Here is a 24,640-nt window from a genome sequence, read left to right as displayed (position 1 = left end):
TCCAACAAGGACATAAAGGCAGCATAAATGTAATCCATATGACTCCAGTGGTTAAATCCATATTTTCTGAAGCGATATGATAGGTGTGGGTGAGAAACAGATCAATATTTAAGTCATTTTTACTGAAAATCTACACTTTCACTTCCACATTCTGGGTCACTTTCAGCTACCTACTGGTTGGGGCTGGTCAAAGGTGGAGACTAGTAAAACAGAACTTAAATATTGATCTGTTTCTCACCCACACCTATCATATTGCTTAAGAAGATATGGATTTAACCATTGGATTATTATTTCATGTTGCCTTTTTGTGATATTTGGACCTTCGGAGTTCTGGTCACCATCCACTTGCATTGTGTGCATAGCTGAAATATTCTTCTAAAAATCTTCATTTGTGTTACAGAAGAATGTCATACACATCTGGGATGGCATGAGTGTAAGTAAATGATGAGAATTTTTATTTTTGGGTGAGCTATCCCTTTTACCCCTAACTGTCGTGCACTGATTTCCCATTTGACAATAAAATAAAATGTTAAATGAAAAAATGTTTTAAAAAAAAAAATACAAAAAAAAATGCTTTTGTAGCATTGGCCTTTATTTTAGATTATGGCATTTTAACCACACTAAACGGTTGGTATGAGAGAATGTAAATGTAACAGCTTCACAGCAGAAGGGAAGGAGAACACAGGGAAGCAGGTTTTCCAGGTTCAGGTAAGACATTTAATCGGCCACTTGAGTGCTTTACAACTTCACAAAACTCAACAGCTTCACAGACACATACTCACACAAACACATCAGCTTCGCAGGCAAGTAGTTACTTAAACACATCAGCTTCACAAACACAATAGATTAAATGCAACAGCTTCAGGAGCATGTGGCCTTCCTTGTGCCAGACTCTCTCTCCTCTCTGCTGGTGGCGTGGCTGTTTATATGCCGCTCTCCCCATGCTCACTGGAATTAGAGACAGGTGTTAAACATAATCTAGCTCAGGTGCAAGTGCCCTTACCACTTTCTCTCTCTCTCCGAACGGATGCTTGACCATGCCCCTGCTGCCACATATCCTCAACGCCCACATCTGGCCTGTCTACCACTCCCCCCCCATTTCTGGAGAGGAAGTCGGCAACAGCCATCTGTGCTTCCAGTCTGTGGACCACCTTGAACTTTAACGGCTGAAGAGCCAGATACCACCGGGTGATCCGGGCGTTGGTATCTTTCATGCGATGGAGCCATTGGAGTGGGGTATGATCCGAGCAGAGGGTGAAGGCCTGCCCCAGCAGGTAGTACCGGAGAGTGAGGACCACCCACTTGATGGCAAGACACTCCTTTTCTACGGTGCTGTACTTAGTCTCCCTCAGCGAGAGGTTGCAGCTAATGTACAGCATCGGGCGCTCCTCCCCCTCCACCACTTGCGAGAGTACAGCCCCCAGCCTTCTGTCTGAAGTGTCCGTCTGCAAGACAAAAGGGAGAGAGAAATCGGGTGAATGAAAAATCGCCCCCCGCAAAGTGTGGCTTTAACCTGCGTGAATGCCTGTTGGCACTGCTCCGTCCACTGGACCGGGTCTGGAGCTCCCTTTTTAGTGAGATCAGTCAGCGGGCTGGTGACTTCCGAATAATTAGGCATGAATCTCCTATAATAACCAGCCAGCCCCAGGAACTGTCTCACCCCCTTTTTGGTCTTGGGCCTAGGGCAGGTCACAATTGCCGCAGTCTTGTCAATTTGGGGACGCACCTGCCCGTGGCCCAAGTGGAACCCCAGATACCGTACCTCCACCCGCCCAATCGTGCACTTCTCGGGGTTTGCTGTGAGTCCCGCTCGTCGCAGTGATCTCAGAACCGCCCTCAGATGCTGTATGTGCCGCTGCCAATCATTGCTGTAAATAATGATGTCATCTAAATAGGCAGCAGTGTAAACTGAATGCGGTCTGAGGATTCGATCCATGAGACGCTGAAATGTAGTCGGGGCTCCAAACAAACCGAACGGATGCATCACAAATTGGTGTAATCCAAACGGTGTGGAGAGGGCTGTTTTTTCACGGGACATTGGTGTCAAGGAGATCTGCCAATAACCCTTTGTCAAATCCAGTGTCGAATAAAATCGAGCAGTGCCCAACCGATCGAGCAACTCATCAACACGAGCATTGGGTACGTGTCAAATTTAGACACCGAGTTGACTTTTCTATAATCCACACAGAACCGTACAGACCCGTTGCTCTTAGGAACTAGAACAACCGGGCTGGACCAATTGCTGTGGGATTCCTCTATTACCCTCATAGAGCATTGCATCCAATTCTTCCCTGACAATTATTTTTGGTGTCTTGATGTGGTGCAGGATGAGGTTTGTACGACCCGGTAGAGGGGAAAACACGTCTGCAAATTCCTGTTGCAACTTGGCAACCTCTGCGAGCTGATACGGTGAGAGGTGGTCTCCGCAAATGACCGGGGTGAAATGATTGTGTTTTGTATTCACCTCCGGCCTGAGCTCTGCCCTCTCCGGAACTACCATAGCCAACATCACAAGGACCGCCTCCCTCCACAATTTCAGGAGGTTGAGGTGATATATTTGACGTGCGCCCCCTCTATCGGTTCGCTTCACCTCATAATCGAGATCCCCCACTCGTCGTGTGACCTCAAAGGGTCCTTGCCACTTGGCGAGTAATTTGGAGCTCGATGTGGGGAGTAATACGAGTACCTTATCTCCCGGTGCAAATTCCCACAGCCGAGTTCCCGTCATACAGTCAGCTCTATCGTTCTTGAGCTTGGAGCAAAATCTCCTGTTTTAGTTTCCCCAAGGTGTGGAGTTTTGCTCGAAGATCAAGAACGGATTGAATTTCATTCTTACTGTTTGAAGATCCTTCCTCCCAAGCTTCGTGTATGACATCAATCATGCCATGCAGGCGCCGCCCATACAGCAGCTGGAATGGGGAAAACCCAGTGGAGGCTTGAGGGACCTCTCGTACTGCGAATAACAGAGGATCGAGCCATTTGTCCCAATTTCTAGCATCATCATGCACAAACTTACGAATCATGTTCTTAAGGGTTTTATTAAATCGCTCCACCAGGCCATCTGTTTGTGGATGGTAAACGCTAGTGCGAATTGACTTAATGCCTAATAATTCGTAAAGCTCGCGTGTCTGTGACATAAAGGTTGTGCCCTGATCGGTGAGAATGTCCTTCGGAATCCCCACCCGAGAGATTATTTTGAAGAGTGCCTCCGCAACACTTCTGCGTAGAGGCACTGCTTCTGGATATTGTGTTGCATAGTCCACTAGGACCAATACAAAGCGATGTCTGCGTGCTGACTGTTCTAATGGCCCGATGTGGTCCATGCCAGTTCTCTCGAAGGGGACCTCAATCAGCGGAAGGGGCGCAATGGCGCTTTTGTGGTGGCCAGCGGATTCATCAACTGACATTCACTGCAAGCCGCACACCACCTGCTGACATCGCCGCCAATGCCTGGCCAATAAAAATGGGCTATTAGATGGTTCAGTGTTTTCCTTTCCCCTAGATGACCCGCCATGGGATTATAATGAGCTGCCTGGAACACATTTTCCCGACGGCTCCACGGTATTATGAGCTGGGTTTTATCTTCCTCTGTTTGAGCATCCTGCGTCACTCTATACAACCGCTCATTTATAATTGTGAAATAGGGATATGAAAGTGCGACATTCGGCTGGAGTTGTTGACCATCGATCACTCTCACTTGGTTGAAGGTGTGCTTGAGGGTTTCATCTCACGACTGCTCCAAAGGGAAATCCCCTTCGGGAAATCCCCTGAGGATGGGAGGTGCTGCAGCCTCGCCCTCCTCACGTCATCCTGACGTGGAGCTGACGAAGACAGCCCCGGCTCCGCCTCCCCTGCCAGAGCATCACACATTTCACATCTCATTGCTTTAGTGCAGGACCCATCCGTGCATATTCCCTTTAATACATTTCTAAATTCAGGCCAATTAGCCCCCAAAATCAGTGGATGGGTGAGGTGGGATCTTAACACGGCCTCCACTCTATGTTTGTCCCCCGAAATTTAATCACAAGGGTCAACACAGGGTAGTTGTGAATATCTCCATACACACACTTCACCCTCACCATTTTAGCTGTGCCCAAAGCCTCATGTTTAACCAAGCATTGGTGGATAGTGGTTTGATTACAACCTGTGTCCACCAATGCTTGGCAAGTACCCCTCTTGACACTTACCGTTATCCGTTACGCTCCGGCCCAGTCGGGGGCAGCCTGCAGAGTGTCGGGGATCCGGACCACCATCCCCAGCTCCATCACAGGGCACTGATCCCGGAAGTGTCCCGGATCTCCGCAACTCCAGCAGGCTGGCCCAGGCGCTACGCCCGCACCTGCGTCGGTGGGCGCCTCAACCTGAGGGGGAGAGCGGCAGGGCACCATAGATGTTGGGGGTACCAACCCCCGCACACGGGGAACAGACCTCGTGGTGGGACTCCTCGCCTCCACGGGGCAGGAACGTGCTCTGGGGAGAAAGCAGAGTGAGAGAGAAGGGAGGGGGGAGAGAGAGTGGGGAAAATACAGGGTGAGGGGAGAGAGAGCGGAAGGGCTCTTCTGCCCTCGGGTACGCTGCCATATGGTCCTCCGCCAGTCGAACAGCTTCCTCCAGTGACGCCCGGCAGTGGCACTGGACCCACTCCGCCATTCCTCTTGGAAGACGATGGACTAGCTGCTCCAGCACCACCTGGTCAACAACTCCCACGACGTCGCAATCCCCCGCCAGCAGCCATTTCTGGCAGGCATCTCGGAGCCGTTGGGTGTAGGCAAACGGGCAGCCGGTCTTCTCCAGCTTCATGGACCGGAAGAGCTGGCGGTACTGCTCTGGACTGCGGCCAACCCGCTGCAGGATGGACTTCTTTAGATCTTCGTAGGCCAGGAGGTTAACTGCCTGCAGTTGTTGTGCAGCAAGCTGGGCTTCCCCGGACAGCAACGGGAGGAGTCGGGCCACCCACTGATCACGCGGCCAGCTCCAGATCTCGCCGGTTCGCTCGAACAAGTCGAGGAAGGCTTCCGGATCATCTTCGCCCCCATCTTCAGAAGCGTGGGTGGGGGCAGGGGGCTGTGGTTGTCCGGGGGCACGGCCAGGGCCCTCTCCTGGCTGAAGAGGCTCCGAATCGCATGCCGGTCCTCTGCTTGAGCTCGGAGGATCTCAAAGAACCGTCGGTCTTGGTCTTGACATAGCTCAAGCAGGGATTGATGGTGCGTCTGGTGTAGGCCGACGAAGTACTTGAGGATCTCGGCCAACTGTGAGGACTCCATGGGGCGTACTTCAGGATCCCAGGTTTCAGCACCAGTGTAACACAGCTTCACAGCAGAAGGGAAGGAGAACACAGGGAAGTTGCTTTACAACTTCACAAAATCAACAGCTTCACAGACGCAGTCACTCATACACATCAGCTTCACAAACACAATAGATTAAACGCAATAGCTTCAGGAGCACCGTGGCCTTCCTTGTGCCAGACTCTCCCTCCTCTCTGCTGGTGGCATGGCTGCTTATATGCCACTCTCCCCATGCTCACTGGAATTAGAGACAGGTGTTAAACATAATCTAGCTTAGGTGCAAGTGCTTACCGCTTTCTCTCTCCGGACGGAGAGCGTCTCTAAGAGTGAAATTGTGAAACCAGTTTTCCCACAGCTGAGCACAACAAAAAGAGCAGACACACTCACAATACACAGTACACATACACAAGGTGCACCCTCAGGGCACACATAGCTGCCAGTGTTCAGCCCTGTCCTTTGAGGGCAAGTAGAAGCACATCAAAACTGTTACGTCTCTTTTAAGCAATCTCAAATGCACAAACATACACGCAGACACAAAGTTAGTTTTGACTCCTCAGAACTGCACAGAACAGCTACATTAGATGCCGTTCTGAAAAAGAACTGGATCTAGAGTGTAGACAAGTATTTTTTTTTTAAATTTCTTTAATTTCTTGTCATAAAAAATAAAATAAATTGGTTATGTCTGCTGTACTGTATTTGCTTCATTTTGTTTTTATAGCTGAACAAATAATATCAACAGTCCAGTTTGCCCATATGCACTGTTTGACTTCTCAGACATTTTGTGTGTGTGTGTGTGTGTGTGTGTGACAAGCACTAAAGTAAGCAGACTTGGCAGCATGCATCAGATAATCAAACTCAATCTGCATGTTTTCACTGTGTGTATATGAATTTTAAACTGTTATCGAGCTGCTTTCAGAAAACAAACCTATTATATGTCTGAAAAGACTGTTTGAGTTGCAGAATGTGTGAATGAAAACCGCATCTGCACCTTATAATAAGCAGATGTGGCTGCGTGCATGGGAAGATCACATTTATATATGATGGCTCTGCATATACAAGCTGTGAACTGTTATCGTGGTACTTTGGTGACAATTAAGCTGTTTGTTACATAAAATAAACATATTATGTGCTTGAAAAGACTCTTTGAGTAGCTGTTTGTTTGACGAATGACAACCACTACTAATGTAAACAAATGGCAGCATGCATCAGAGGAAGATCGCGTTTGATGTATTGACTGAGCTTATAAGAACTGTAAACTTTTTATTGTGCTACTTTGGTGACAAGTTGGATGTATGCATATAAAATAAACTTATACTGTGGTTTAAACTGTATGAGTAACTGTTTGAGCAAATATAAACTACAGACACTTGACCAGTGTAGCCTGTGTCGGCGCAAAAGCCAATTTGAATCTGGCAGCTCGTAATGTAACTGGCTGTTGCAGAAACACATATGTGTGACGCTGCTCTGCGGGGCCCAGTTATGTTACATATGAAAGGGTTAATGGTGCTTCTTTAGCTCTGACCACACTAGAAAAATTATACTTTTCAGGCTGGTCCAGCTTATGTGCATGCACAATCTCAAGTTAACTGACTGGTGGTGTCTGTATCTAAAAGGTGATTGGCTCTTTTACCTGTAAGGCGGAACTTCCTTTTCAACATCTGCCATATTGAGTGTTCCATATTCTCCCATTCATATTAATACAAGTGCTCCGTATAAAGGGATAAATAGTCTCAGAAAATGTTGAGAAAAGATGTCACAACTGGGATACAGCAATTAGACTCCATGGCTGGAGAACAGTTCATTACATGGTTGTTTACAATACTTACCAATAAGTGAAAGGACTATAGGAGAATCATCACTAATTATTGTAAATTTGTGTGTGTGACTTCAGTTCATTCCATCTTGTTTTCTATCTCCCACACAGACCTGTTTTCAATTGCATTCTCATTTTAAGCCTCTCCTAATTTCAACCACTTAGATGCTTCAGTGTTGCATTAAAAGCGCAAATGGAGATATTTTTTTTCCAAAGTTACGGCTAATAAACCCGGCAAGCTCTCACTCTCTTGGGTGCTAAAAGGACATGACATGACCTGACTCTGAAAATGAAGAGCAGGACAAACAAACTGGCAAAAGAGACATAAGAGCTCCCTTCCAGACAGTTTTACATGTGCATCTTTATTACCCTTCTTCTGTCTCTTCCTCTTTATCTTTTGCTCTCTTTTCAGGGTTATCTGATGTGAGTTTATAGTGTCTGTAATGCATTCCTGTGGGTTAGCGATAAATGACAATCACTACAGACTGATGAACTGATATACTGTGAGAATCTAAAGACCTCTGCTGACTTACGGTCCAAAAATCATTTTATAGATTTCTAAAACTACTTTATTCCATTAATTGTCCCAAATCACCTCTTGGAGTTCACAGAGCTTGCCCTCTCATATTCTATCAGAACTGTTCATAATTTAGTCAGCTGAGTGAATGTTTTAAAGATGATAGAGAAATGAATAAAATTAATATTTCCAATTAATATCTAACTATTAATATAGTAAATTAGATTGTACTAGTAAATATAGATTGAGAACTTCACAGCTCAAAAATTAAATGTCTGAAATGTTTGTTTTTCTATCTTTGTTGGGACTTTCCATTGGTGTCTATTGCATTTTTATCTTTTCATTAAGACATACATTTAGCATGTTTTTTAAAAGCTGTTTCCTCATTGGGATTGTTGGCTGATCCCCACAATGTCATATCGATTTCAGGTTTTACTATCTATGGGCACATTTGGTCCCCACATGTAAGCAAAACTGAATAATGACTGAATAAATGACCGAATAAATTAATTAATGGAAAGCCTCCTCACAATGTCAGGTTAAATGTGATAAACAAAATGTCAGGAACAGTCAGGCCAGTGCTGTGCCTTACAAAGTTTCCATGTTTAAATAAATGATCGTATTTTTCACAAATATAGCCTTATGGGTTATTTTACACAATGAGTGTGGATATGTGTGTATGTGCAAATTAAATCTCATCATACGCTTTATAATCTCAAACAGATGAACTTGCCTGAGCTCTGTATGAACCACAGACATGAGAGGTTTTAAACCACAGTTTTTAAAGACATGGAGTTGGGAGAGACTGAAGAGAGCATGAGGGTGCAGAGTGAGAGGAAATGAGGAAGATCATGAAGGATGAAGAGAATAAGTGATGATAAATAGATTATTAGGACATATACATTGATCACTCACTCCCAACTTATTCTTCTCTGTATCTCAACACATGAGTGTATGCACTCCAGCAAAGGATTAAGCCTCACTTCACTTCACTTGTATTGTCACACAACCATATACACAAGTGCAATAGTGGGTGAAAGTCTTGGGTGCAGTTCCGAGCAACATAGCAGTCATGACAGTGATGAGACATATACCAATCTACAATAAACAGATTTTCACATCACAATTTACATATCTAATATACACATAATTACACACAACACAATATACAAATAATAATATACAGTATACAATACACACAATATAGAATACACATACAATATAGAATACACATTATACAATAAAAATAGTATATAGTATATATAAAATATACAGTAGGTTGTATTGTACTGTATTGACATTCAGGCTGTCGGTTGTAAGAGACAGTATAATTTAAGATAGTCCAGTGTGAGATAATAAGATTATAAGATTAATAAAGTGCAGTGCTGATGTATATTGATCGTGAGAGATTAAGAGTTCAGAAATCTGATTGCTTGAGTGAAGAAGCTATCATGAAGTCGGCTGGTGTGGGTCCTGATGCTGCGATACCGCCTGCCTGATGTTAGCTTTTTTCACACACCGCCTGTTATATATTTCCTGGAGGGAGGGAAGCTCACCTCCGATGATGTGTCTGGCAGTTCACACCACCCTTTGCAGGGCTTTGCGGTTGTGGGCGGTGCTATTGCCATACCAGGCAGTGATGCAGCCAGTCAGGATGCTCTCTACAGTGCTGGTGTAGAACCGTGTGAGGATGTGGCAGTTCATTCCAAACTTCCTCAGCTGTCTCAGGAAGAAGAGGCGCTGATGAGCCTTCTTCACAACGGCCTCAGTGTGGAAGGACCATGTGAGTTCACACCGAGGAACTTGAAGCTGCTGACTCTCTCCACCGGTGCTCCATTTATGGTGATGGGACTGTGTTCTCTGTCTTTTCTCCTGAAGTCCACCACAAGCTCCTTTGTCTTGCTGACGTTGAGGGAGAGGTTGTGCTCCTGACACCAGCGTGTCAGAGTGAGCACCTCCTCTCTGTAGGCCGTTTCATCATTGTCAGTGATCAGACCTACCACCGTCGTATCATCAGCAAACTTAATGATGGCATTGGAGCTGTGTGTTGCCACACAGTCATGTGTGTACAGGGAATACAGGAGTGGGCTGAGAACACAGCCCTGCGGGGCTCCAGTGTTGAGGGTCAGTGATGAGGAGATGTTGCTGCCCATTCTAACCACCTAGCGTCTGCTTGACAGGAAGTCCAGGATCCAGATGCACAGAGAGCTGTTTAAGCCCAGAGACCGGAGTTTTTCATCAAGCTTGGAGGGCACTATGGTGTTGAATGCTGAGCTGTAGTCTACAAACAGCATTCTCACATAAGTGTTCCTTTTTTCCAGGAAGGAGAGAGCAGTGTGTACTGTAGATGCAATGGCATCATCAGTGGAGCAGTTGTTGCGGTAAGCAAACTGCAATGGGTCCAGTGATAGAGGCAGCACAGAGCAGATGTAATCTCTGATTAGTCTCTCAAAGCATTTGCTGATGATGGGGGTCAGAGCAACAGGACGCCAGTCATTTATGCAAGTGATTTTGGATTGCTTTGGTACAGGCACAATGGTGGACATTTTAAAGCATGTGGGGACCACAGACAAGGAGAGGGAAAGGTTGAAAATGTCCATAAAAACACCAGCCAGTTGGTTCGCGCACGCTCTGATGACGCGGCCCGGAATGCCGTCTGGACCCGCGGCTTTACGGATATTCACCCGTCGGAAGGATCGGGTTACATCCGCTACAGAGACGGAGAGTGAACTAACCTCTGTAGCTTCGGCCGCGAGAGCTCTCTCCACGAGGGTGGTGTTATTTCCCTCGAAACGAGCATAAAAAGTATTAAGCTCATCCGGGAGAGAGGCACCTGTGTTCATGGCGGAGTTTTTATTCCCTTTAAAGTCTGTGATGATATTAATTCCCTGCCACATGCTTCTAGAGTTGGTGGTGTTAAACTGTCCTTCAGTCTTATCCCTGTACTGGCGTTTGGCTGCTCTGATAGTTTTGCGGAGTCCTGAATGGAAAGATGGTATTTATTCATCATAACTAAATAGCTTTGTTCCCATGGAGAACGTGACACACCAACAGTTACAGTAGACACATGCACTTACACATCATTCCTGATAAGGTGAGTGCTAAACCAATCACAACCTATATCCAACTTCTGGTAGCCTCAGCCAATCATAGCTGGTGTCCCACAATGTTAATCTGTCCAAATAATAATGATTACATGATTTTTGACACTTTGAAATAATATGTTGCATAACTAATGTGTTGAGAATTCACTAACAAATCTCCTAGACCTTTCACCATTTTGTTAACTTCAAACACAATGATTCAACCAAAAATGGAAATTATGTTTTCATCTACTCAACTTTTTGTTGTTGCAAACCTGTATGATTTTATTTTTTACGGTAACAATATAGGAGATATTTAGCTGAACGTCTAAGTGGCTCTGTCGCTAATCACTATTGACTTTCATTAAGTGTGTTTACATGCATGTTCTTACACCAGTGATGCTTAATAAGCCAACAACGTGTGTGTTCATGTAAATACGTTCAACAGCTTTTCTTTATTGGTACAAGGTCATAAATGGCTTAAGAATAAACTGATCGACACTGTTAGATATTTACACATTACCTTGATTTCTCACTGCATGTAACCACCTTAACTGCCGTTCTGACCTGCTTGACATCAAAAGCAGAGAATAACTTGATTACAGTATTTCAAATGTAATGTAAATACTGTTTTTTTTGTTTTGTCATATATTTTAAATTAGCACATTTTGGGGAATTATCAATGTATTGGTGTGCATGTATGTAGCACCCCTTTACCTTCAGATTATGAATTAGTATGGAGGAGCCCCAGGTTGATAGTTTTATGCATATATAGATGTTAGATTTAGGCCCCCTCTCTGATAGAGTTAAATTAAAAAATCTTTTTAATTACTTGGAAATACTTTAGCAAATTTACCCAAATAAATGTATATTTCAGAATCAAAGAATGAATAACTCCCTTTTTTATATAACAAAAAAAAAATAATAATAATAATTATAATAATAATAATTTTATTTATAACAGCAGGATTGAATATACCACAAATGAAATCCAAAATAAATAGAGTACAAAGTTTCACTTAAATTGAATACTAAAATATCCCGAACAGAAATTAAATACACTTGGTGTATTAGTTTTAAAGTGTTTAACTCTCTTTACATTTTCAGATGAATAGAATTTGAATAGAACTTGACACAATACTATATTAATTTAAAAGTTAACCCTCTTTGTTCTTAGAGAAATTTAAACTTCAGGAATAAACCAAATAACATAGTAACAGGTTACTGTAATGGGCCCACACACACACTGTTAAACACACGCACAACCCACCCCGTAGCAGGCCTGTGACGTAGCTTGGGTTCGTGGTGGCCTGAGAAACAGAAACTGGCCTCCTCACTCTCCGGAGTATGAAATAAAATAAACAAAGTACCTGAACTACTTTATGGAATACAACGGAAATCTCTGGGTACCATGAAAGCTTTCTGCCGCTCACGCGTCCGATGCTCTCCCTCCACAGGCGATTCACCGAATCTCCCATGTAGCCAGAGGAACTCCAAACCTCACAGTGATTTGGAGTGCTATCTGGTCCTGCACCAGTCAGTCACCATGAAGAAAACCAGAGAGATCCTCTCCTGTGCTTTGTCAGTTATTTTTTAGGATAACTGTAAACACAGTCTGTCTTAATGCTCTGCACTGCTAGCGAATGATGCAGCTGCGATGTCAGCGAACATACGTGAAAACTCAGTTACAACTCAAAATACCAAAATAGCTCAGTGCTATAGTGTTGTACACACGTTCTTGTGCACAATTAAATGCTTTAATACGATGATCAATCGATTAAATAAACTCTTTTTTACCGGAATATCTCAGCTCATCGCTTTGATACATCTGCTCTCCTCGCTAGTTATTTTTCAGTCTCCACTCCCTAAACAGTCACATCTTCCCATTCACATAGGAGGGAGGAAATTAAACTCTCAACAACCAATAAAATAAAAGGAAACCTAACTTGCTGGTTAAAACCACGTTTTTCTCATGTGTATTACAACCAAACTCTACATATGATAACGTTTTTAAAGACATACATACTTTCTTTTCACAAATGTATGGAACTTTAGATTAGAGATTTATAACCCAAATACTCTCAAATAGAATTAAATAACTCTTTTAACCCTAGAATTATGTTCTAATGGGTCACATGTAAATGACTAGGGACAGAGAAGCATGGACATACTTCTAGATAACTCCCTCTCCAAAACTCAGCCGTCTAAAGTCAGCCGACGCAGTGCCAGCAATTCTAAAATAGTTTACAGGCTGTTTTTTTGATTGCCTATGGAAGTGCAAGTCACTCCCCTGTCTCTTTTTTGCTGCTTACAGAGACAAGTGTGATTTCTCAGGACACCTATTTCAGTGACATCAGTGAGGCAGTATGGACATTTTGTGTTAAAAAAAAAAAAAAAAGAAGAATCTTTACAGAACCTTTAATAAACAGCTGTTTATACTCATCCTGCATTAACCCACGTCCCTTTGCCATGAACTCTCCCCAAAATTCTTTGCAAACACCTACTTAATTCCTCGCCCTTCTCTCTTCTTTATTTAAAACATATTTTATTTTTCTTGGCATGTTATTACAATAACCCCTGCCCTCCTTTTCCTGCTCTTATCAAGAAATTAGTAGATTACTGTGAGAATATTGTCATTCGGCTCTCCCTTTACTCCCTAAAGACATTAAGGAAATAATACTATGTCTGCTTGAGGATTTCATTTATGTTGTATACACCTTCCATCTAGGAACAGCTGGAGTTCTTTGTAAACTGAATGTTCTTGGACAGATATTTTATCAATGATACACTATATTGCCAAAAGTATTCGCTCACCCATCCAAATAATTGAATTCAGGTGTGCCAATCACTTCCATGGCCACAGGTGTATAAAATGGAGCACCTAGGCATGCAGACTGCTTCTACAAACATTTGTGAAAGAATGGGCCGCTCTCAGGAGCTCAGTGAATTCCAGCGTGGTACTGTGATAGGATGCCACCTGTGCAACAAGTCCAGTCGTGAAATTTCCTCGCTACTAAATATTCCACAGTCAACTGTCAGTGGTATTATAACAAAGTGGAAGCGATTGGGAATGACAGCAACTCAGCCACGAAGTGGTAGGCCACGTAAAATGACAGAGCGGGGTCAGCGGATGCTGAGGCGCATAGTGTGCAGAGGTCGCCAACTCTCTGCAGAGTCAATCGCTACAGACCTCTAAAGTTCATGTGGCCTTCAGATTAGCTCAAGAACAGTGTGTAGAGAGCTTCATGGAATGGGTTTCCATGGCCGAGCAGCTGCATCCAAGCCATACATCACCAAGTGCAATGCAAAGCGTCGGATGCAGTGGTGTAAAGCACGCCGCCACTGGACTCTAGAGCAGTGGAGACGCGTTCTCTGGAGTGATGAATCAAGCTTCTCCATCTGGCAATCTGATGGACGAGTCTGGGTTTGGCGGTTGCCAGGAGAACGGTACTTGTCTGACTGCATTGTGCCAACTGTGAAGTTTGGTGGAGGGGGATTATGGTGTGGGGTTGTTTTTCAGGAGCTGGGCTTGGCCCCTTAGATCCAGTGAAAGGAACTCTGAATGCTTCAGCATACCAGGAGATTTTGGACAATTCCATGCTCCCAACTTTGTGGGAACAGTTTGGGGATGGCCCCTTCCTGTTCCAACATGACTGCGCACCAGTGCACAAAGCAAGGTCCATAAAGACATGGATGAGCGAGTTTGGTGTGGAAGAACTTGACTGGCCTGCACAGAGTCCTGACCTCAACCCGATAGAGCACCTTTGGGATGAATTAGAGCGAAGACTGCGAGCCAGGCCTTCTCGTCCAACATCAGTGTCTGACCTCACAAATGCGCTTCTGGAAGAATGGTCAAAAATTCCCATAAACACACTCCTAAACCTTGTGGAAAGCCTTCCCAGAAGAGTTGATGCTGTTATAGCTGCAAAGGGTGGGCCAACGTCATATTAAACCCTATGGATTAAGAACGGGATGTCACTTAAGTTCATATGCATCTAAAGGCAGATGAGCGAATACTTTTGGCAATATAGTGTATGTCCGTGGAACGATCCAAAAACACTTTAAACTGCAGTACAGTCCATTGAAGAGACTGTATGTCTATCCCTCACAGCCTCTTTGTCATTCCCATTAAAGATCAAAGATGGCGCTAGCGTGAATACGGTTTATAAAATGAGAAGCCTTGACTGATATGTAACAGTGGTAGTATTCAGCTGGTCATGTTATCTCTTTTCTTGAACCTGATGTGATTCAAAGTGTTTTAGAATGAGGTTTGAAAAAGTTAAAATCCAGCTCTACTGTTTTACCTCCCAGCACACCCTCCTTATAATCCACCAGATCCCTGCGCTCTCACTCTCACTCTCACTCTCACTCTCACTCTCTCTCTCTCTCTCTCTCTCTCTCTCTCTCTCTCTCTCACACACACAGAAGGGGGACTTTCCTTTGACTTCTATTGTTTTTATTCAAATGAAATTAGCTTATATATTTTTTATCCCTTAACCATATCCCTACCCTTAAATCCCTACCCTGCACAGAAACATTTTTGAATTTTTAGAATTTATTTAGTTTGTTTATTATGGGAACATTGGATGGTGCTCACGCTGTAGGTGATTTTAGGATTTACTATACTTGTGGGGACAGTCAAGTTGGTCCCCCACAAAATAGTTAAAACATTACACACACACACACACACACACACACACACACACACATGGCTCCCCCACCCTTACCACACCTCACCTCCTGAGTCTTCCCAGCCCACAAGCTCTTTATTTTGCATGCTCCTGCAGGTCGTACTCTTCTCAGAGTGTCTGAGTTGCTGACAGCAATTCTGCAAATACAGTGATTGTTTTTACATAACCAACTTGTGATTGAGACTTTGGCAGTTTACCAGTGCTTTCAAAACTGGTTGTACAGCTTGTACAAAAACAAGATGTATGCATTCACTTGCAAACGTGCACTAATACTTGTATAAAATAAAAATACTCATAATCGGAATACAGTCATTTTTATAGATTACATGATTACATATTTACAAGGCAACGTCAGTAAATTGTTGATAATTTATTGATCCTAATCATTCTCTTTTTTCAATCTTTTACATTTTTCATTCTAAATCAGCACACCATTGAAATATGTTTGCTAAGTCTTCAAGTGTATTCAGAAGAGAGGGGGAGGGTTGTGTGTATTGCACTCAGAACTGATACTCACTACTAGCCAGCCAGGTGAAGACAGAGCGGCCTACCTCAGCATTTAACCACTGGACCAGCAGCCATATCACCCTGCAGCTCTCGCACGGACGCTGGTCATTAAAAATCCCAGGGCACTTCTCGTAAAGAGTAGCATGTAACCCAGTTGTCCTGGCCAAATCCCCAAACCCCCCTGCTATTGATTTTATAGTCATTAATGTTAGCAATGTTACTATTGTTTTATGCACTTAAATTAACTTGATGTCTCAGTGTTTTGAACTATAAACTTTGGCCATGCACTGTCATTGCTGTTAGGTTTAATTTTTATTTCATTCATGTAATGTTCAATGCACTTTTTAAAAATGTCATAAGGAGCTCTTTTTGTTTGTAATAAGGAATGGAATACATTTTCATCCTCTTTGTACTTTTACGTTAAAATGATTAACCTACTCAAATGCATGTGACATAAATTAAAATAGAATTAATTTCAAAGTAATCCAAATGTATAAAAATGCATTTTTGTCATGTAATTTGAAATCAGTACCGGATTACAATTCACAAGTAATCCGCCCAGCACTGCTAATATACACTACCGTTCAAAAGTTTGGGGTCACTTGCCTGAAATGTTTCTCATGATCTTAAAAACCTTTTGATCTGAAGGTGTATGCTTAAATGTTTGAAATTAGTTTTGTAGACAAAAATATAATTGTGCCAACATATTAATTTATTTAATTCCAAAACTAAAATTGTATTTACAAAAAAAACATTTTTGAAATTGATGACTTGGACCGAATAATTAAGAAAAGCAGCCACTAAGTGCCCAGCATATAGATGGGAACTCCTTCAATACTGTTTAAAAAGCATCCAAGGGTGATACCTCAAGAAGTTGGTTGAGAAAATGCAGAGTACATTTCTGCAAAATCTAGGCAAAGTGTAGCCACTTTGAAGATGCTAAAATATAACATAGTTTAGATTTATTTTGGATTTATTTAGTCACAACATAATTCCCATATTTCCATATCTATTATTCCATAGTTGTGATGACTTTACTATTATTCTAAAATGTGAAAAAATAAATAAAAAATAAAGAATGAGTAAGTGACCCCAAACTTTTGAAGGGTAGTGTACAATGATTTTATGGAAAACTTCACTAAACACATATGTTTTTGAAGTCCAATCAAATCTCAACAGATTTACATTACTCATACATTAGGCTACTAAAACATAATTAGTATATTTAGTCATGGGCATAATACAAAGCAAAGTGGGCTGCATGAGGAAAACTTCCACCTAAAAACCTTGTTTTTATCAGATGTTATCAAGGTTCAGACTGCAGCAGATTTGGTCAGCAGATTCACGCTAGTGCCATCTTTGATTTTTAATGGGAACGACAACGAGGCTGTGAGGGATGTACAATCTCTTCAGTGGGCTGTACTGCAGTTTAAAGTGTTTTTGGATCGTTCCTCGGACAAAACATTGAAAAAAATATCTTTCTAAGAATATTCAGGAGACAAGAAAACTCCAGACAATATACGTTGTGGAAAATCAGATGTGATCAACGAGCTTTTAACAGCTTTATACCAAAGATGGTACTACCCTAGGTTCTTCTTAAAACAACAACAACAACAACAAAAAACACCTAATGCATGTTATATTAAATTTTGTGTAAACAAAAGTGTTAAATAGAATTTTAAAACTTAATCTGTAGGACTGGTGTTTTGCATTTGATTCAGAAAAAAAGTAACTATGCAACAAATCTCTTTGGATCCCAATTTAAAGAAACAGTTACAACACATCCTTGCAATGACCTCCTAGCATGGGGCAACTGAAACGTCATTGTGCTGAAGTAATAATAGTAAAGCAAACAGTGCCATCTTCTGTTTACTTTTTGTAGTTGTAAAACTGATGGACAATATAAAATTGGGTAAATTAAATATAACACAAAATGAGCCATTTCTGAAATGTCATAAGTGGTGAGGTATAGGCCTACTGTACTGCAACATTCTATTTGCGTCAGCAACATTTTAAATTAAAAAGGACTCCTGCCGGACTCCTTTTGTTCTGAGTGCTTCAGGTCTCAGGCCATCTTTTAATACCTTTTGTTACCTGCTAAATTTAAATCCTGCCTTTATTTAAATTTGACCACCCTCCAAGTATGTGTCCGGAAAGCATTTGAGTGTGTACATAATATATATATATATATATATATATATATATATATATATATATATATACACACACACTACTGGTAAAAAGTTTTGAAACACTTACTCATTCTTTATTATATATATATATCATCCTCCTACAACAGGTGTACTCGGCCATTTTAGTCCTCTGTTAGAATATGGTCCCTGCACTCGTTGCATAGTTGTGATGAGGTTGTATCAAGGTACTGGGTTGTAAATGTGTAACAGTGTTCGTGGATGAATGCCATGAATAGTTTGTCAAGAACGATGGGACAGTGGTGTTTGATGGATAATTTAAATTAAGCTCATTCTATGAAATAGGAAATGTTTTTTTTTTTTTTTTTTTTCAAGACTTTGTCGTGACCTGACAGCTCCGCTTCTTAGATATACTGTAAGGAACCAGACAAGGCAGCATGAATGCTGTAGCTAGTACACTTAAGAAAATTCTTATTTTGCATTTTTTTTAAATATATACATTTTTCTGACAAGCATGGAGGTCACAGAGCAAGAAGATAAAGAGGCAGACAAGAATTTGGTCAAGACAGAGAAGAACCCCAGAGAAGTGCGGAGATAAACCAAAAACTGGAGAAAACAGAACATTTGTCAGCAAGTAAAAAAAGAATTAATTAATAAAAATATTTTGAATTTGTTTAAAATATGCTTTTAATCAAATTATTTTATTTTATTATTGATTTATTTGATGTTTCAGCTTTATTATCATATAGCATTTATATAACATAACAATTTTATATGTTTAAAATGTGTGCATTTACAACACCTTTAAAAACTGTGTGCCACCCTGACAATTTATCAGGACCCATCGTGGCCACCCCACCCCACAAGTTCTGGAGCCGCCTTTGGACACAAGAGGGCGCCAGAGGTCCCCTCGAAGACTTGGCGCCTGCACACCTGAGCTTAGGTAAATAAAAAGTGCCAGAGACTGACTTGAATAGCTGTCTGATTTTGTACATTAACTGTGTGAGGCCGCATAATCCTGAAATAATGACCACCTACCATACTCTGATCCAAGTTATCTTCTTTAAGCAGCCAAGATGCATGGCATTTGTTTTAACTATTGTAATATATATATATATATATATATATATATATATATATATATATATATATATATATATATATATATCGTTGAAAAGCGTCACAGAGCAGAGGCAAGTCACTTGGGGATTAAGCATAGCTGGTAAAGCTCAGGCCGCAAACTTTGCTGAGTTGACAGAATGCTAAGTAAATTGCCACTTCTAAATTGTTACTGAGGTAGTTTGCTATGTAGTCTATGTACGAGGCGTTTGGCGCGACAGAGCATCATATATGGCTGGTTCCGCACTTTATCCCTGCTGTTTACCGTGGAATAATTACTGTTTTGCGCACCTGTGGGTGTGAGGAGACTGGCGCCGTCTGTGATTATTGGAATGCAGACCGCTTCCGTGAGATACACTAACAGCATTTCAACGATAGATGGCATTCCAGTTAAACCGTGCTGCTCTAAACAATGGTCCTGCAGGTGAAGAGCAGTATAGCTGTGCCTTTAATCAAAATTGTGAAGTTCATTCCATAGGCTACTTTTAGACCATTAGTAAACAAGGCCTAAATTTTGATAGTTTCTATAAGGTCTTCTTTATGCCTACATCTTTAATTTCTTAAAGATCTTTAATCTTTTCATTTTTGCCTTCACCCATTTTGCTCAAGTTCTATTTTATTTAATTAACAGAAGAATGGCTACATTTCCCATCTCTTTGTAGGCTATGCACAGTGAAAAGATCGTTAGGACCAAAACTGCACGATATTTGGTTATTTCTACATATCAGACACTTCAGTTTTCCTTCAGCTTCTGGCAGTACTTCTTTTAGGGCTGCCTGCTAACCGATTGGTTCGCTTTGCCACATGACGCCCAGTATATGGCCCGCCCGTCAGCATCTCCAAGGCAGAAACCGCCGCGGAGCGCAAACCTACTATCAACTATGGATATGTGTCCTAAGGCAAAGATCAGAACAAACTACCTCTATAAGTGTTAAGATTTCGGTTTGACAAATTAATTGTCAAATGTAAAGAATTTGAATTCATTTTAAGAGGCTACGACAATTAAGTTACTTCAGTTTATTGTTTGTCCTGCAAGATGACCGCTGTTCTGGATAGCCTTGGCTCGGATATGCATACAAACCATATAACCTCGAGCAGCTTCAGTACCGTTCACAAGTCGCAGGATTCCCCTACATTACCCGTGTCATCGGTGACCGACAGCAGCTTCTACAGCAGTCCACAGAGCGGTCACTGCGCAGGAACCGCGTACGCGCAACTGGCCTCTTATTCCTATCATCCTGGTGTAGTGGGTAATGTTCACTACAGCCCAAAAGCTCACGATTTAGGTTATGCCTCTTCCTATGGCGCATATGGAACATATGGACCCAGTTCTTCACCCACACCAACCGAACCAGGTAAGGAGACTAACTCCATCCAAAAGTCGTTTGACATGTCCTACAATTACACTGCTGCGTTTTCCTCTGATATTAAATCATGGCAACTTTTTTTTTATGTTCATTTTGACAGAGAAAGAGGAAAGTGAACCGGAGGTGCGCATGGTGAATGGAAAACCAAAGAAAGTTCGCAAACCACGAACCATCTACTCTAGTTTCCAGCTGGCAGCTCTCCAGCGCAGATTCCAGAAGACCCAGTATCTCGCGCTCCCAGAACGCGCCGAACTGGCGGCGTCTTTGGGCCTCACGCAGACCCAGGTCAGAACAGTTATTTTGTGTGTGTGTGTGTGTGTGTGTGTGTGTGTGTGTGTGTGTGTGTGTGTGTGTGTGTGTGTGTGTGTGTACATGTTTATAGTACATTGTGGGGACCAAATGTCCCAACAAGGATTGTAAAACCTGAGATCACCTACATTGTGGGGACCAGCCAGCGGTCCCCACGAGGGAAATGGCTTTTTAAACATACTAAACGATGTTTTTTTTTTATTTATTTTTTTTTATTGTAAAAATGCAAAACGGTTTCTGTGAGGGTTAGGTTTAGGGGTCGGGTTAGGGTTAGGGGATAGAAATTATCGTTAGATCTGTACAAAATCCAAAAAATGCATGGAAGTCTATGGAGAGTCCCCACAATGATATAAAAACATAGGTGTGTGTGTGCATGTGTGTGTGTGTGTGTGTGTGTGTGTGTGTGTGTGTGTGTGTGTGTGTGTGTGTGTGTGTGTGTAAATGTTGTACATGTTTGAGCCTGTGCGCTTTTGAATTTCTTTTTTTAAGTAGACCCACTTGTGCGCAATGCTGTTTTAGTTGTTTTAAGTAGGCCTATTGTATGCCATTTTAGCTTATTTGCGTTGTTGTATATTCTCAGGTGAAGATATGGTTTCAGAATCGACGCTCAAAATTCAAAAAGCTGTGGAAAAACGGCGAGATTCCACCAGAGCAGCAGGTTGCCTCCGGTGACTCTCCCTCAAGCACTCCACCACAAACAGGTTGGGATTTCGCCCCGAATCAAGGACCGAACGACGGGGACACAGTTTCAGAGCAGCCCACGGGTCCACCAAACACCACTGTCCCATCGTTCTTGACAAACTATTCATGGCATTCATCCACGAACACTGTTACACATCTACAACCCAGTACCTTGATACAACCTCATCACAACTCTGCAATGAGTGCAGGGACCATATTCTAACAGAGGACTAAAATGGCCGAGTACACCTGTTGTAGGAGGATGATATATATATATATATATATATATATATATATATAAACTTGTCACTGGACTTGTATCTTAGAAGAACATTCATTTTTAAATATATTTTCAGGCTGAGTTTGCTAAAGATGTTTGCTGTGGAATTCTTTCGCGCAACGAATGCGCTCAAGCAACATATCAACGCACACTAAATTATTTTTCTATTTATTTATTTGTTCTTGTTATTAGTCAAATTGAAAAGGGGTAAACAGATAGGTATCCTTCATATTCCAAGTGCAAACGGGTAGCTATTTATTGTGTTGTAGGCCTACGTTTCAGGATATATTAGGTTTAATGATAAATCTATTAACAATGCTTCTACAACCTGCATTCATAAATAAATGTGCGTATTACTACCAAGTAACGTTTAATTCTTTCATTGCCCATGAATTCTGTGACTACGTGTTCTTCAGGTTTTGCTCTGTATAAAATTCACTATATTGTAAATGTATCTGGAGTTGACATGTAAAGTGTGTGGTAATATTTCCACGTTCTTTATTTGTGATGATAAATGCATTTTCTTCTTGAAATTGCTCGTGTGGAGGAACGGCCTCGTGAAATTGTGTGGACGCTCACAGAAAATAAATAGTACATAGGCTTGTAGCATAACATCCAGAAAAAAATAAAACAGCCCAATACATAATATTACACTACACTATCCAAATGTTCTTTTTAAACATTGTGTGATTATTCGGTAGAAAGATTAGTCTATTGTATCTTTGTAAAGAAGAATATTGTACATCTGGGCATGAGGGGAACGCCTGGCATTCGGACGCGTCTTGGCATGAGCAGAACGAGATGCGAGGGCGTTCCGCGTGCGGCGAGGGCTCTTCCCACTCCAGACTCTCTGGAGTCAGCTCGCTCCTCTTCCAGGCGTTTTATGAACGCCACTGAGAGAGAGAGAGAGAGAGAGAGAGAGAGAGAGAGAGAGAGAGAGAGAGAGAGAGAGAGAGAGAGAGAGAGAGAGAATCCGACTCAAGCAGACCGCCCTGGAAACATTCTCCCCGAACCCTCGCTTCCAAGCACAGCCTTGAGCTATTCTTGTACGGGGACACACAGTTCTCAGAGAGTTTGCCTCGCTTCTTCACATGGTCAAGTTCAGTATTTTTAAAACTAATAGTCACTGGAATAGGTGGAAACCAGGTCTTCTCTAAGGGCAAAGCACAAAACCTTTTGCTCAAGTTTACATTGTTTTCAAATTATAATGTGCGTTTCCCCATGTTTACAGAATTATCTGTTCTCTAGCCCAGGTTAGGCTCCAGTGAAACACCATCTACATCCTGAAGTTTATCCAAGAACATAGCTATTTATATATACATATTTATATACAGTATACACCGATCAGCCACATCATTAAAACCACCTGCCTAATATTGTGTAGGTCCCCCTCCTGTTGCCAAAACAGCGCCAATCCGCATCTCAGATTAGCATTCTGAGATGCTATTCTTTTCACCACAGTTGTACAGAGCGGTTATCTGAGTTACTGTAGACTTTGTCCGTTCGAACCAGTCTGGCCATGTTGACCTCTCTCCTCAACAAGGCATTTCCATCCACAGAACTGCCGCTCACTGGATGTTTTTTGTTTTTGGCACCATTCTGAGTAAATTTTAGAGACTGTTGTGCGTGAAAATCCCAGGAGATCAGCAGTTACAGAAATACTCAAACCAGCTCATCTGGCACCAACAGTAATGCCACGGTCCAAAGCTTTGAGATCACATTTTTTCCCTATTCTGACGGTTGATGTGAACATTAACTGAAGCTCCAGACTGCATCTGCATGATTTTAAGCACTGCACTGCTGCTACACGATTGGCTGATGAGATAATCGCATGGATGATTGTTGGTGCCAGACAGGCTGGTTTGAGTGTTTCTGTAACTGCTGATCTCCTGGGATTTTCACGCACAACAGTCTCTAGTATTTACTCAGAATTGTGCCAAAAACAAAAAACATCCAGTAAGAGGCAGTTCTGTGGACAGAAATGCCTTGTTGATGAGAGAGGTCAACAGAGAATGGCCAGACTGGTTCAAACTGACAAAGTCTACTCAGATAACCACTCTGTACAATTGTAGTGGTCAGAATAGCATCTCAGGATGCTATTCTGAGATGCGGGTTAGCGCTGTTTTGGCAGCACGATCTTAGGCAGGTGGTTTTAATGTTGTGGCTGATCGGTGTATATATATTGGGTTTTAATGTTGTGGCTGATTGGTGTGTATATATATTGGGTTCATTTTGTTTCCGCGGTTTCTGAACTTCGTGGTAACAGGGCCTGGATCCTTTGATTTTTATTGCAATTGACGTCTGTTTATAATCTCTTTTCGAATCTCTCATTGGATAAACCCACCAGGGCTCTGAGGTATATCTGTAGGGCTACAATGAGTGTAGCACATTTTAACTGATCTGCCTCACTCCTTATGTCAACATTCGCAGCTGGCAGTAATTGAAATGCCAAGGCTTATTTGCAACCACATCACTATGACTCTAAATGACTCCTTCCGTTTGGATTCAAATCTATCCTATCTGCGTTAAGCCCACAAAGTTCTAGAATATATATATATATATAAAAAAAAAACCAATTAAAAAAAAAAAAAAACATTTGGGGGCTTTGTCTGATTAATGATGAAATAATTATATCACTATTTCTAGCCTATTCTAGTCAAATAAAGTAAAATAAAGTCTTTAATTAAAGAAAGAAAACAGAAAAGTAGGCAGGCTGTCCGCACGAGTTTATTTACAAACATTTTACTCGCGATCTCACGGATCTTTTCTATGACGACAGATATTTTGAAAGATTGACAGGAAATCAAAGAACTTAAAAACCTGACTGCGGAAATTTTC

At 41.9% G+C, this 24,640-nt stretch overlaps 2 protein-coding genes across 3 annotated transcripts in view; one reads left to right on the top strand and one right to left on the bottom strand.

Annotated features, from left to right (window-relative positions):
* LOC127444958 (homeobox protein Dlx2b) overlaps positions 1-22,424 on the top strand; it is a 31,714-nt gene extending 9,290 nt beyond the window's left edge. Inside the window, exons 2-6 of one of the 2 annotated variants that reach the window (XM_051704648.1) lie at positions 18,560-18,680; positions 18,885-18,989; positions 20,202-20,520; positions 20,633-20,817; positions 21,422-22,424. In XM_051704648.1, coding sequence (XP_051560608.1) covers positions 20,202-20,520; positions 20,633-20,817; positions 21,422-21,745 — 828 coding nt within the window. In that variant the 5' untranslated portion in view covers positions 18,560-18,680; positions 18,885-18,989 and the 3' untranslated portion in view covers positions 21,746-22,424. Of the gene's footprint in view, positions 1-18,559; positions 18,681-18,884; positions 18,990-19,616; positions 20,521-20,632; positions 20,818-21,421 lie in introns of those variants that run through there. The other variant, XM_051704647.1, reaches the window with a different exon arrangement.
* LOC127444750 (zinc finger and SCAN domain-containing protein 21-like) lies at positions 644-7,547 on the bottom strand. Its single transcript, XM_051704311.1, has 3 exons — positions 7,468-7,547; positions 4,188-5,134; positions 644-1,445 (listed from the first exon to the last, which is right to left on the bottom strand). Exons 1-2 carry the CDS (start codon positions 7,545-7,547, stop codon positions 4,357-4,359), a joined length of 858 nt encoding a protein of 285 aa, XP_051560271.1. The 3' UTR covers positions 644-1,445; positions 4,188-4,356.
* Positions 22,425-24,640: the final 2,216 nt, after the last annotated feature.

Source organism: Myxocyprinus asiaticus, chromosome 8, assembly GCF_019703515.2.
Source record: "Myxocyprinus asiaticus isolate MX2 ecotype Aquarium Trade chromosome 8, UBuf_Myxa_2, whole genome shotgun sequence".
Taxonomy (NCBI): Eukaryota; Metazoa; Chordata; class Actinopteri; order Cypriniformes; family Catostomidae; genus Myxocyprinus; species Myxocyprinus asiaticus.
This window is presented reverse-complemented; position numbering and strand designations above follow the sequence as displayed.

Excerpts from the sequence above, each read along its gene's own strand:
- LOC127444750 (XM_051704311.1), bottom strand. The coding sequence starts at position 7,547 with ATGCATTACAGACACTATAAACTCACATCAGATAACCCTGAAAAGAGA. Across the intron at positions 5,135-7,467 it reads GAGGAAGAGACAGAAGAAGG|AGGACCGGCATGCGATTCGG; the intron begins GTAATAAAGATG and ends GAGCTCAAGCAG.